Genomic DNA, 15,144 nt, shown 5'->3' with positions numbered 1-15,144 from the left:
ACACACACACACACACACACACACACACACACACACACACACACACAAACTAAACAAAAGCAATGTGTCACTTAGTTCCATGTAGTCTATCTGGAAATCAGGCAGCTGAGAAGCCGTGCTCACTTCATCTGTGTGAATCACTCCCAAGACACTGAGAGGGACAGAGACCTTCACAGAACAGAGGCCTCCCTTAACTGTAAAGGAGGCAGTTCTAAAACTATTGGCTTGGCAGTGAAACACTTCAAATTATAAAAAGGTATTTATTTTCATTAATTAATAAATAAATACTAGATGATCTCAATTGTACCAAAACAGGATATCAGAAAAAAAGACCTGTGCAAAAATACATATTTAAATATGTACAATTCATTTTTAACAAAATATGTCTTCTGAAATAGGGATACTTCCATATTTATAATAGAACAAGAAATTCCAAAATAAAGATACAAAAGTAGGTTTTTTTTTTTTTAATAATTCTTTGTTCATCATTGCAGCACTTTTTTTTTTATAGTTTAAGAAAACTGCAGAAGCTGTCATGAATTCTATTGGAAAGAATATAAAAAATTATCTTGGTTTTAAATTGACACCAAAGTCTGTCTAGAAACAACCCACACACTGCAAATTTGGTTTTTCCAAGTTAATGTAATTAAAAAAAATATTTGTACTCCCATATTTTAAATGGTCTTAATTGTTCATCATCATAAAAAGTAGTTGTCAGAGAAAATAAAATATTTGAACAGTCTAAACTTTAGTAGCACTGTTTAGGGTATGTCTGTTTGTGGCAGGCAGAATCCAAAATGGCTTTTCCTAATCCCGAGGCTCTGTGTATTACCCGGAGATATAATGAAGTTCAATTAAAACCCCAGTCTAAGAAATCAAATTATAATACTCATTAATCTAAGTATCTACTTTATTCTGAATAAACTTCCTACTGTGGCTCCTATTCACATCTTTCGGAACAACATGACCTGTCTATAAATTCCATCACTAAAAGCAACTTAATTTATAACCATCAAGTCCCCTTGGCTCTGAAAATACATTCTACCCACACCCCATTGCACTTGTCACCAAGTAATTACTATGTAAATTATGATCCCTCACCTCCTTCCCACCACGGGATGGGGCGATCAGACTGACCCCTAACTTCACCACACTGGCCCATCTGTGTTCTCTCCTTAGAGCTCTTCTAACATCTTTAAAACATGCACTGACTGATTGCATAAGACGTGAATAAGGTTCTGTTTCCCTTCCTTAAAAAATTCAACATTTTACATTAATTTCTAGTTAAAGTATCTGCATAAAGTCTTTGTGTTCTTACATAATAAGAGTAAGTGTAGCAATTCACATTATTAGGCTGGTAACCAAGTATTTATTCATTCTACCTGTTGTTGACTGAAATTCCCTGAAACTCAAGTGTATAACCAAAGAATTGTAGGGGAAAGGTTGCACTGTCTGGGCTCTACCCAGACCTGGCCAAGACATGGCTCAGAGCCTTGGGGCTGCACTCTTCTGGCCACTCTGTTGTACTCTTCCTAAGTTAGAGGACTTGGTTGTCTGTGCAGGAGCTATTGTAGTAGCCCGAGATCACCCCAAATCCACTGGTAGAAATCTTTTCAAGCAATGCTTTAACATATTAAACATTCTTTGGGAGTGGGGGACTGAGAAATCTTTAAAGGGCTTTTCACCTCACTGAAAGAAGAGGGCTGTTACTACCACAGGAAAGGTGGGGTGAATGAGTAAATACTTCACCCTTTCAACGCCACCTCCACAAGGTCTCCCACCACCTGCCTCCAAATAAACATCTCTACTGAAGGGAAGCTGTGACACAGACACAATGACAATGCGGCTGAAAGCAGAAACTACTCTTGGTTCTCCAAACAATATTGAAAGAGGAAATGGGAGTAATGCCTTGGAAGTATTTAAGGACATTATAATGACTTTTAAAAAGGCAAATCTTAAAAAGCAGACTGAGTAAGACAATCAACCCAATCTGACGCGCTGCTCAACATGAAAGCACTAAAAAGAAGTCAGTCTCTTTGGAAATCCTGCAAGTTTTGCTTCACTTTTATGATTTTTTTTCACCTCCCCGAATCCAGTGTCCCAACTGGCTTTTTTCATCACCAAACTAGTTTAATTGGCTCTCTTTCCATCTTTCTTTTCTTCATTCTTCCTCTTTCTTTCTCTCTTTTTATCACACATGCTTTTGTACCATGAAAACTAAGCTTCTGAGATCCTTTAAACTTAATATCCGGGCATCAGCAGCTTTAAACCAGTTGTTCAGTTTGAAGAACTTGATAAGCTTCTTATCCCAAATTACTTGAAAAGGGCTGAGCTACCATGCCATGATGCATTGACCAACATCAGTATTCTATTCCTGAACACTGCTATAAGAAAACTAAAGCCAGGAGGCTACTCAGGATGCAACTTGCTCCCCTTTCTTTGGAAGGCCTCCAGTCTCCAGTGCAGGTGTCTACCTGCTAGAGAGTGACCTACAGCTGAGGATGTGTTCAAAAAACCTCTGGCAGAGGAGGGAAGAGTCTACAGTAATGCTCTTGCCAGAACATTCTTTGCCCAGCCAATCTACTTCAAGAGTGGCTCCATGATATGCTGTAAGGTAAAAAACACAAACACAAACAAAACATAAACAAAAACTTCTCACAGATTGGTAGCAAGCAGTCCAGACCACTTTAACACTGAGAAAGCAATCCGGTGGCTGAACTTGATCCAGTGTCCTTTATGAGTACTCACTGCTACAGACACAGCTTCGGGAAATCCTTGTGAAACAGCCATAGGCTACCCTGAAGGCCCACAGGAGTTTGTAAAAAGAGACTCAAAGGCATCGTGGAGTCCAGAGTGCTGAGTAGAGGTGTAACTTGTCTTCAAAAATGTCTGGATTATTCCTTCCAGTGGTATTGTCAGCTGTCAGGGACGTGCCTTTGGCTTTCAAAAAAGAGGAGTGAGGAAAGAGATAAGTAAGTGGCTAAATGTGCTCCTGAGCCTACATAAGGGTATCCCATACTAAAGTCGCGCAGACCTGCTGGGGCCAGAGAGAGCCATCATGGGACCAGCCTCAAGCTTCCTGAAGACTTACTTCAGAAAACTGGCAACAAGAGACTGCTGCTTTGGTTTCCAGATCTCATGTTTGCCTTCTAATCTAAGTTTTCTTTTTCAGTTTGTGTCCTTGAAGGTATTCTAGGTTGTAAATTCAGAACAGAACTAGATATGCTAGCATGGAGGTGTGGCAGCTTATACCCAAAGGTACTGCCCACAGTACAGGGAAGGAACCTGGCCTTCCCATGGTAAATTGAAAGTCAAGAAACCAAGAACATATTTGGGGATGGGAGAGGGACTACTCATTGCCATGTCTTGGGCTTCCCACTTCACTTCTCTATTCAAAGAGTAGCCAACCCAAGCAACACTGTTTTAAAAGCATTCTCCACAAGAAACAGCCAAGGAAGGACTTCTAAATCTCTAGAAACAGTGCCATTCATTCATTCACTCGCTCATTCATTCATTTCTTTTTGTTTTGTGTAGCCCTGGCTGTCCTAAAGCTTGCTATGTAGACCAGGCTGGCACTGAACTCAGAGAACTGTCTGCCCATGACCCCAGAATGCTTGGATTTAAGGCGTCTCAATATGCCCAGTTTTAAGATATAGTGTTCTTTTGTTTGTTTGTTTGTTTGTTTGTTTTTTGAGACAGGGTTTCTCTGCATTTTTTTAAGTGCTTTCATATGGCAAGAGTTCCTCTGAGGTTTGTATACAGTGTAAGATGCCTCCCACAGTCAGATAAAGCTGGAAAAAACACTTTGTAAGGTTCACATGTGTCCTCTTATCACAAGCCACAGGGTCCCTAAGATTTGTGAAGTATAATTAAAAACAACAACAAAACCAAACCATCCTCAACAGAGAAAGTCTTTCTACAGCATAATCTTGAGTTGAAATTGACTTAGAGTACAAATTTAGAGTGTCTGGGTCTTCCTAGAGAACAACCCCCAAACCCAAGATAAAGGCAAAGCAAAAACTGACAGATCAGAACCCAAATTGTCCAACAGATATGTAGGCTGTAGCAGGCTTTTAGAAGAAGGTAGAGAAGCAATTCACATCTAAGCCTAGCTCTGCGATTGCTCTTTAAACTAGTGACAAAATAGGGAACAGCTGCTCTAGATTGGTGGGTCCATCCTCCATCCCAAGATCTTCCAAAAGCACTGCTAGCCCTGCTGCCTCCAATGCCCACCTCTGCCTTCACCTCTGCCATTAGTTACTCGTGGTTAAGAGAAAAGTCTACACAAGTCAACGGTCTAAATGAAGACAGTATAGAATACGCTACAAATGTGGGTGGGTGTTACAACCTCCATGCAGCAGTCCTAGGCCCCAGGATACCCACTCGGAGTTCTGAAGGATGAGTGTATTATTTCTTGCTGTGTTTGTATTTCTGCTACATGAATCATAACTATATGAGCAATTACAAAATAGGTTAAAAAAAAGTTCACATTTGCCCAAGTACTCCAAGTGTTCAAAAATGCCTAACTTAAGCACCTACTTTTAATTATTTTCCCCAATAATTTTGACATTATCAATTCACACAAATACTGAAGAAAAGTAAATTACACTAGAGACTACCTTGGCATTTTCTGCATAAGCCCTAAGCAGTTAGGTTCTGAGGATGAGACAAAGGAAAAATAACATAAAAGAGAGCCTCCCTTTTTAAGTCAGGGCTCTGGGGTGTTGCTGCTCAGTTCCTGTTCGTAAGCAGGAGAGAAGGTACCCTGATGAATGAAATAACAAGATGAGTGATGAGCTGGAAGTTAGGGCAAAAGAAGCTGGAAGGAAGAACTACATGAGAGGCAGTCAGGAGAAACCAGCAAGATTGGGGAACTGACAAGAATCGGCACATGCAAGTCATGACCGCTCTGAACCCTGTGAGCCACTGCCTTCTAATGGGATGCACAATACATCTCTTCTTAAAGTATGAACCTGCGGCGGCTTCAGCTGTGCCAATACTCAATCCTGTCTCCTGCCTCCTGTGAGAGCCTGGAGAGAATATTTACCCAGAGTATCTGAAATTGCTCACGATGGAAAATATTCCAAGCTCATTTTTAAAGGTCTGAAGCCATTGCTTGCTAGATCAGTTTGCTTTCAGCCTGGCTTTCCTCATGGGAACATACTCGACGGCTACGCAGGTTGAAAAGGCTCCCCGCTTTCCTCTCTGGCAGCATCAGGGTACCAGCTCTCCACATTTGCAAAGGGAACCCCTTCTAATTCCAACTCTGCTGACATGCCTGGTGCTTCCCTCAGGATGCTAAATGCACGTTTGGTTTCTCTACTTAGAAACATCTTTAAAGGCATTAGACATTCTGTAGAGGTTTTCCCCTTCACATGAACATGGACTCTCCTTTGTTAAAGATTACTATGAAAACTAGGCATCCATTTAGGCAAACGAACCAACCCAATCACAGTTTTCAGAGCTGGCAAAAGTCCCCAAAAAAGAGGTAACACACTTCCAGAAATCAGAGTCCACTTCCTACCTGATGAAGGATGGAATTGTTCGACAGTCCTTGTGCCCCTGGGATGGTGCCTGTGTGTTTCATGTGGACGTTGTTCATAGCTGGCAATCTGGAAACCTTTGTAGGTTTGCTGCCACTGTTGCCGACATTGCTAGAGCCTGGAGAACACTTTCTTTTCTTTCCTATAAGTTTGTCTAGAGGAGTGTGCGAGTGTGAAAAACTGCCCTGTGAGTTGACAGGCAGTTCATTGGATTGATGAATGAATGGGCCAAGAGAAAGAGTGGAGTCACTGCTATTCACCATTACACTCATCCTCTTGATGGACTCTGCAGGGCTCACGCCAGGGGGACCCCTTCCTGCCTGCTCATGCCGGAGGGCCACCGAGTGCGCTTTATTTGTCACACAGTTGAGGCCAATGCTGTGGGAAGATGCTGCTGTTGACAGGTATGGAGTCCCAGAGTGAGCCACACAGTTTTTCCTGAAAGAGTCCACGGAATGAGACGACGACGAGGAGGAGGAGGAGGAGGAAGAAGAATGGACTAACAGTGGGGAACTGTTTTTGCGTTTCTTTCCTGAGCCACCACTGGTACTGCTACTGGCATTGTGACAGTTAGTGCTATTACCAGAAGACTCCTTGGGCCTTATAGACTTGCTAGGTTTCAATTTCTGAGGTTTTCTGGACAGAGGGGAGGAAGGGACTGCAGAGAGGCCAGAGGGTGTGGAGGGGGATGAGGATGAAGCAGGTACTTGTCTGGACTGCACACTGCACACAGGATCCATCGCCCCAGAAACAGCAGGCTGTGCATTTAGAGTGGTTCCATGAGCTGGTACCGATTTGCTGTTTGGGGAGATGCCGGTGGACGGTAGCAGAACTGGGGACGTAGAGACAGTGGTTGACGAAAAATAGTTGATCCCACTTTGTGATGTCGGCACAGAATTTGTCCGGTGAGGAACACGGGTAGAAACAGGTGATGTGGTACAGGACACTGGTGGGATTTTCCTGTAAAAAGGAGATACCATGGGCGATAATTACCATAGCTGGCCACAAATGCTTACCATAACCACAACTGGCACGGATGGCTAAAGATGGGCACCCCTTTATTTTCGGCACTGAGAAATATACCCTTATCACAAAGATCAATCCAAAACACAAACCAAATTCTGACGTATTTTTTTTTTTCCAATTCCTTATGCTTCCTGGAGACCCTGGAAAGACACTGTATACCTCCCTGCTGTTACAGCCCTAGCTTTATACTTCCACTGCTGATCCCTGGCAGTCTTTCTTCTGCTCTAAGCACATGCGACAATGTAAGAACTCCTGCATGTCCTCTGTCTGGGCCACTGTAGTTAGTTCTGACTTCTTTAGTTTCAACTCGTCACTTCCTTAAGAAGTCTGCCCTGACCACTATGCCTTCCTTATATCTCTCTAAAAGCCCCTGCTGTGAATTTTGTGTAGGTGACTTTAATATTTGACTGTAAATCACTTACTCCTTTTCAGATATTGTAATCCAGCTTATGTACTATTTTATCCATAAGGCCTGGAATACAGTATTCAGATACTGAGGAAATTCAAGCAAGAATAAGTTACTTAAGCAATAGGCAGGTTGTGACTAATGGCTGGGACACTGCATAAGATATTATAACAAATAACTTTGTAATGTGTGGGCAAAGTACTTAGTAGGGGATGAGAAATCTCTTTGTAGAGTCAAACACAGGGAGCCCCCTTTTATTTTAGCTGAGTTTTAAAAATGTTTCAGCATAAAAAAAAAAAACTGACAACAAGAAAACCCAATAAGTCTGATAGCATCACTAAAACTCAGATAACAACAGCTGAGCACAAGGGTGCATGCCTATGGCCTGAACTACTCAGGAGGCTAGAAGATGACATCCCATAAGTTGAGGGATGAGACCATTTTGAGCAACATGAGGCCTGTCCCTGTTAAACAAAAACAAAAACAATGGGCCGGGAGACTATGCTAATACCACCCTGCCTCAGCCTGGATGGACTGGCCCTGTGTGTTTTCATCACAGCCCCATGGAGCTCAGTTTCCTCCACATTCAAGGGACAGATATGGCCTGAAATGCTGTCATGTGACTTCAAAGTATTTGTTTCTATTTTAAATGCACAAATGCACACTGCACTTCTGCTTTTTACTTTCTGCACATTATGAGCACTTATAGAGCTTAAGCCACAACCATACTTATGACACAAGAAACTTCCGTGAGAACATACAGACATCAGTCAGTTTTCAAATCTTTCCAGCAGACTCTGGTGTGGGCGCACACCGAGAAGCCTGGATCTATACTTGTGAGGTGCACTGATATTACTTGAGAGGTTTGTTAGAAATGTGAATTCCCAGGCCTCAACCCAGACAACTTCAGCAGAATCTGTCTCTGAACAAGGTACCTCCTCATTGGATATAGTACCTGACTATGGCCACTAGGTGGCTCATGAGCCTGGGATTTAAAGACCATGCTGTTTGAAATCCTGGGAAAAGAAAAAGGTCTCTTGTATACTTGAGCCTCTTTTGGATATATGCCTAGGAGTGATATAGCTGTATCTTGAGGAAGCACTATTCCTAATTGTCTTGAGAAACAGCCAGATTGATTTCCAAAGTGGTTGTACAAGTTTACATTCACACCAGCAATGGAGGAGGATTGGCCTTTCTCCATAATCTCTCCAGCATGTGTTGTCACTTGAGTTTTTGATCTGAGCCATTCTGATGGGTGTAATGTGATATCTCAGGGTCGTTTTGATTTGCATTTCCCTGATGACTAAGGATGTTGAGCATTTCTTTAAGTGTTTCTCTGCCATTTGATATTCCTCTACAGAGAATTCTCTGTTTAGCTCTGTACCCCATTTTTTAATTGGATTACTTGATTTGTTGCTGTTTAACTTCTGGGCCCAGGGGTCTTTTTGGAGACTGATACTCCAACCAAGGACCATGTATGGAGATAACCTAGAAACCCTGCACAGATGTAGCCCATGGGCAGCTCAGTGTCCAAGTGGGTTCCCTAGTAAGGAGAACAGGGACTATCTCCCATATGAACTCAGTGGCTGGCTCTTTGATCACCTCCCCTTGAGGCAGGGGCCAGCCTTACCAGGCCACAGAGGAAGACAATGCAGTCAGTCCTGATGAGACCTGATAGGCTAGGGTCAGATGGAAGGGGAGGAGGACCTCCCCTATCAGTGGACTAGGGGAGGGGCATGGGATGAGATGAAGGAGGGAGAGCAGGATTGGGAGGGGATGAGGGACTGGTCTACAGCTGGGATACAGAGTGAATAAATTGTAATAAATTAAAAATTAAATTAAAAAAAGAAAGAAAAAGTTCTCCACAGGCACCATGTGAACCTCTTGAAAGAATATAACTGCTTTCTCTTTTGAAAGCTCTAATAAGCTAAATAAAGGTATACAAACACAAACACAGCGCGCGCGCACGCGCACACAAACACACACACACACACACACACACACGTGGAGATAGGAAGGCAGAAGGCAGGGAAACTCTGGAACTGTAAAAATACCTTAGAGTGACATCCCAAGCCCTTCCCAGAGCAGTAGCTTGGCCTTTGAGTCACAGCAATACTCTGGGGAAAGGGCTGGTCAAACTCCTGTTCAGGAGCTGCAGAGCACTCATTTCAGGTTCACGTTCTGTCTCTAATGACATCCATTTATTATAATACCAACTAAAGGGTAAGAGGACAAGAATGATGCTTAAACAGAGCTCTTTCCACAAGGAAAGAGTTTCTGTTAAGCCAGTCAGATAGGACCTGGAACACAGTGACAATACCCTACAGTATCTCACAGAGGCCCTCTGGGTAGCTCCTGTCTACGTGAGAAGTGCTAAGCTCATCTAGTAAATTAAGGGCTGTGAGGGAACCAATTTATAGTACTCCTGCTCTGGGGAGCATTTCCTGAACACTTGTGGCTGGGTCCCAATCCACACTCCTGTCTACTTCAAGCCTGTTGCATTAGCCTGTCACTCAACCACACGTTCCCCATTGCTGCACTGACTTTTAAGAGCAGAGATCATGGAGCTAGGGATGTATGTGGCTCAGTTGGTAGAGAGCTTGCTGAGCACACATAAAGCTGTGGGTTTGATTGACAGCACCAAATAAAACCAGGCATGATGTCCCTATAATCCCAGCACCCAAAAGGTGGAAACTGCAAGATCAGAGGACAGCCTGGGATAAAAAAGTAGCTACTGTGAATAAATAAACCAGAGTTCATGCTAATGGATAGGAGAGCTAAATAACGAGGTATCCTTGGCAGAGCCTGCCAGAGCAGAGGGCCAAATCAACCTCAGAAACGTGCTTTTTCAGACACTCAAAGCTGTGGGCATAAGCCATCTTTACTCCACGGCTGGCTGCGGACAGCTTACCAATGTGAGGTTACCAGTCTACTTACCAACTCACAAATCCAGGACCTATCAACAGTCATGGACAAAGATTTTTTGACTAGAGACTAAGGTCCCTCCATTTGTACCTGACTTCCAGTAAACCAAGCCATGAAAGCAAAGGGCCTCATTTTCATCCATTCAAAGAGTGCTAGCCAATGATAACCACATGGTAGACCCTGAATGGACATGGATGACTTCATAGTCCCCTGTAATAAAATATCCCGCTGAACACAAGTCTTCCCTAAATATTCTTTTAAACAACATTCCTGGGGCAGAGTTTTAGAAACGCTCTCCAGTATACTAAAATATCTCTGCTTTGACAGTTGCAAACATCTCTGAGAAGCGTTGTGTATGAAAATAAGCTAACTTGAAAGGCTGAATTAAGTTTTTGGGTCAAGCATCTCTTCTTTTTATAATCTCTTCAGTAAACATAAGCATACATGATGCTATACAAATGATTCAAGGGCAGGTGATACTGCTAAGTGATAGAGTGCTTAGCTGTCCTGCCCAAGATCCTGCATTCAATCCGGGCACAACTCCCCACCCCCCAACTCTAAGATGTGAAGATGTAAATCCAAGCTCATGACCAGTTTACCACTGCGCCCAACAATGCCAATGCTGCCAGGCCGTCCTCAGCTCTGGGGTCTTGTCATATGCTCACTCTCTTTCTTGCTGTTTCTGAAACAAGTCATCACCTCTTCTGACTAGGTACCTTCATACATCTGGCTTCTCCTCCTGAAACACAATACTGCTCACACTCTCATGACAGTTCTTCCAGACCAATTCATCATGGAAAAGCTTTCTGAGTCCCACAGCCTATTATGTCCCATCTCAGCTCTGTGTGCAAACAAACTGCCACCTAGCAGTCCCACCACTAACTTGCTGTGTGGCTTTTTTTTTTTTTTTTTTTGGTCAGTTTCATTAATGAAAAATAATAACAAAATTTAAAAAAGGATAATTATAGTCACACAGTGAATACCTGTGAAAATTCCATAGTTAGTAGTTAACAGTCCCTAGCACACAGCCAGTTCCCAGCAGGTGTCAGTGGCCATTCTTTTTCTTTCCTCCATTATCTCTCTGAGAAGCTGTAGACTTGTTTCTGTTCAATGATCTTTGTCTCCCTACATGCCTAACTATAAGATGTGGTCCTTCCAACTTAAGACCCTGCACTCAGAACAAGACGTAGTTGCTCAAAGAGTAGATACATTAGTTCTATAGGAAGCCATTTCCCCCCATTTAGATAAGCATGTCATAAAACAGAACTTGAGGTCATCAAGAAAACACATCATTGGGGCAGGTCAGCTCCCTCCTTGCCCTCCCAACAAAAGATACTTACTTCCAAAGCTGTGCATTCAAATGCTTCTCTACCATGAGGTTTAGGGCACAGCGAAGCCGGTTCCACCTGGTGTCAAACACATAGTAACCTCTTCCAATCTGCCGGCTCCCAAATGTGCAAAACTGAAAGAGAGCACCACACACATGCATGTCACTCCTGCTGCCAGCACAGAAGAGGGTTCCCGATTGAGTACAGAGCATGCTAAGGTGCTACATGGACAGCCACGGCAAGGTCTCTGCCACCCCCTTCAGTGCCCTGTCCGTTCCTGGGGAGGCCACTGCAAGTGGGTGCAGAACTTACCGACGCTGGCTGAGGATGATGACCTGAATAATGACAGTCCAGTTTTTCAACAGACTCTTCTTTCTCATCGCCTTCACCCTCCTCACTGGATAACCGAGAAGCTGGCTCAGTGGCAGGCAAGGGAGGGTGTGGAGACTCATGGCCTGGAGGAGGGTCAATGGGGGCACTCCCTCCTTGCTGAGCAGGGCAGCCTGGAGGCCTGAATGTGTACACAGTACAGCACAGCTCAGAACAGTAGAGCACAACCTGCTGTGCTCATCAGCAACCTTTACTCAGACACATACATACACCCTCAGATGGAAGGGGCAGGGTCCACCAGCCCCTGGGCAGTATGCTGACTCAGGTGGAAGACGGCAGCTATGCGAGGGTGCACACACACACACAGCTCTCCTTAGCATCACTATTCTAAGTGAGTGTCTGTCAGACAAAACCACAGGCAACTTTTAACTAGTCTTCCCGCCCAGCCAGCTGGTGTCCAAGTCCCCCTTCCATTCTTCCCAAAGAAGAGGAGCATATGGAATTTAAGAGGATTCTTTCAGTGACTGTTTTTATATTTCTCAACATCTTAACAGTATCTGATTTATACTGTAATAAATAAGTTAATTGGCAAAGTACTCTAGAATAACCTAAAGGGACAGGAGTCGATAATGAGGTAGGTAACATTACTACATCACCAGGTCAGTCTGAACATCATTACTTAACGGTAATGTTTTCCTCTTAGATCTATGGTGGCTTAGTGGTTCCCAAATAAATCTTACTTTTCAGATGAGAAATTTTCATTGAGAAGATGTCAAAGAAGGGATATGACCTGACTATATTTTTGGAAGCCTCCACTGACCACTCTCTACTGCCTTGCTTCTAAACTACAGGGCTCATGTTGGACTCCTCCTGACACATCCAAGCATACACTTTGGTTATCTTGAGGGAGTAGCTTCTACCTCAGTACAGTCAGCCAGTGACCAGAAACAAAAGGGTGAAAGTACGCAGCAGCAGCCAGGGGCTGGCATACCAACGGAGGCCCTGTGGCCAACTGCCAACCAACCACCAGTTCCTCACACTCCAATCCTCCCCCTCCTTCCCGACCCCCTGTGGGTCCAAAGTTGTTATTTCAACTTGTTTAAAAGCATAAGCACAGTATATTCTCTCATCACTGTCTTTGAAGTTTAAGCACTCTGACCCACTGCTTTAATGCTGCTAAAATGCCTACTTTTGCTCAAGACAAAGACCCAAATGATTGAATGAGAACCCATGTTGATAAACAGATGTTATTAAAACTAAACACTTTTCCACAAGCTTTCTCACTACTACAACTAGAAAAAACAAAACAAACAAACAAACAAAGAAATAAATGGCCAAAGCCATCTGAAACATTCTTACTAGGAACCCAAAGGCAAGGCCCAATCTCAGCTCTGCTTAGCAGGGTTAAGAGAAAGCTGGCAGAGAACCACCATAGGGCAGCAACTCTACCTTTTATTAGTGTTTCCATCTATGACCATAAGTCCTGGTCAAAATTCATTGAAGATTCAACAGTTTTTATAGTAAAACCCAATTTACAAAATATCAAATTCATCGTGACAGTGATGCAGATTAGATTCTTGGCAGCACAGAGGCACAAGAGGTGGAGGGGTATACTGGGTGCGTGCTATCTATACACCTATTCCACAAAGGCAAGGGACAGAGCTGGGGCTTGGCTTACCTTGGAAGACTGGGGATATGAGGTTTTGATTTACTAGCTAAGAAAGGCTTTGATTCTGAAGGAAGGTGTGGCTCCTGTGGCGTCCTAGGAGGGGTGGGATGCGGGTCCCTGAGAGGATGTGGTGGTTGCTGAGAGTCCAGATGGCGAATCGATTCCTTTTCCCTGGCTTTGTTTTTGTGCTCCGCTAGTAACACATCAAATCGTTTTCTTCTACCCTGAACAGCTCTCCGCTGGGTTAAGGAATGTGTCTATAAGACACACATACACATAAATACCAAACACAGAAACAAAGCAATCTCAATAACAAGTTTAATACGCTGTATATTCCAAAACTTCTCCCCATAAAAAGTAACCTAGAGCTTTGCAAAGATGAGATATCTCCACATTTACTAATGGAAATCTTCTCTCTTCAGTAAAGCTAGAATCATACATACTCTAGTTGTAGTACCTGGGATAGAAATGAGTATCAAATAGAACAAAGGGCAAGTACTCATGTTTTGTGCCACCAGTAAAGTATTTCATTTATCTAGGCTCTTATGAATTTCATTAAAAAAAAAAAAACAAGATGATTTAAAATTCTGAATACTAACTGAAAACACATATCGCAAAGTATTCTTTCAGTAACCAGGACAAAAGTTAAATACAACTGCTTGTCTCTATTCTAATGAAGTAAGGTGCAAAGAAAGAAAGGAGCTCATACATAGTATTGTAGAGACAGTCTGGAGCAGCCAAAAAGACTTGAGAGAAAGAAAGAACACAAGGCAGAAAGAAAAAAACCAAAAACTACAAACAAGAAGAGACAGAAATGCAGTAAAAACTAGAACTCTCTAATTTCTGGAGTAGGAAATGGGCACATAGACAGCGTGGCAATTCTGGCTTTAAAAAAAAGCCAACTAACATAAGGCAACTCTTGATCACATTGTACAAGAAAGCATCTACACACCAAATGCTTGATAATCACTGATGTTTTTAAACGCTGATTTTACTTTCCATTATGTATATTTATGTGTCTATATGTGGGTGCCTGCGTGTGAATGCCGTACCTTAAGGAAGTCAGAAAGTTTGAAACTCAAGTTACAGAAGCTGAAAGCCACCCAACACAGGTGCTAGGAAGTAGACTTCAGTACATACTCCTAACAGTAAGCACCCTCAGCCTTTGCTACCTTTGAAAGTGCTCAACCAAGGCTACTCCCATCAGGAGAGAAACTTGATCAGAGTTAAGCCAATCTCACCAACTGTCAAGTCCAAACACTGTAAAAATCATTCTGCACACCCTAGTCCTCTTCTCCAGTCTACTTCTAATACTACTGCCATTTGGGTCTGTACAAAAGTGACAGACAGCAATCTCCCTGACTCCATTACTTCAACAGTCCCATTGACTTTCTATGAATACAGTGAATTAAGCTAAATGCTTTCTTTTAGGTTACAGAATTCCAAAATTGATAGTTTATGTATGTGTATCCGTGACTCCTTGCATTAGACTAACACAGTAATGTAATGGTCTATAGAGCATGGTACCAACAAATTCAAGAAGCATATAGGAAAATTATGCCTTAAACTTTTATAGGAGCTCAGGTAACTAGGTGCAAATCTCCTAAGCAAACACAGTGCAAACTAAGTTTGCCCAAGATTTAACCTGGCACAGATGAATTTATTTCCCAATTTTTCTGATTTTCTGGTAATATGTAATACATTTACAAGAAAGCAACTTAAGTGAAGATGAGGAACTCTATTCTGTTCATTACTGTACCAGGATCTAGAAGAATATTTGTCACTTTGTAAACGCTTCAAACAAAAAGCATAGAAAAAGACTTATGCTGGAGAATTGTCTCAGAAGTTAAGGGCACTGGCTGCTCTTCCAGAGGATTCTGGCTCTATTCCCAGCATCCATCTAGTAGCTCACAACGA

At 42.7% G+C, this 15,144-nt stretch overlaps 1 protein-coding gene across 2 annotated transcripts in view; it reads right to left on the bottom strand.

Annotated features, from left to right (window-relative positions):
* Positions 1 to 6: 6 nt before the first annotated feature.
* Atxn7 (ataxin 7) overlaps positions 7 to 15,144 on the bottom strand; it is a 122,005-nt gene continuing 106,867 nt past the window's right edge. For both annotated transcript variants that reach the window (XM_055599127.1, XM_055599126.1), the window contains exons 8-12: positions 13,237 to 13,484; positions 11,541 to 11,739; positions 11,241 to 11,362; positions 5,525 to 6,503; positions 7 to 2,940 (exon numbers count right to left, since the gene is read on the bottom strand). In XM_055599127.1, coding sequence (XP_055455102.1) covers positions 2,923 to 2,940; positions 5,525 to 6,503; positions 11,241 to 11,362; positions 11,541 to 11,739; positions 13,237 to 13,484 — 1,566 coding nt within the window. In that variant the 3' untranslated portion in view covers positions 7 to 2,922. The remainder of the gene's footprint in view (positions 2,941 to 5,524; positions 6,504 to 11,240; positions 11,363 to 11,540; positions 11,740 to 13,236; positions 13,485 to 15,144) is intronic.

This window comes from Psammomys obesus, unplaced genomic scaffold, assembly GCF_907164565.1.
Source record: "Psammomys obesus unplaced genomic scaffold, mPsaObe1.curated_primary_1811, whole genome shotgun sequence".
Classification (NCBI taxonomy): Eukaryota; Metazoa; Chordata; class Mammalia; order Rodentia; family Muridae; genus Psammomys; species Psammomys obesus.
This window is presented reverse-complemented; position numbering and strand designations above follow the sequence as displayed.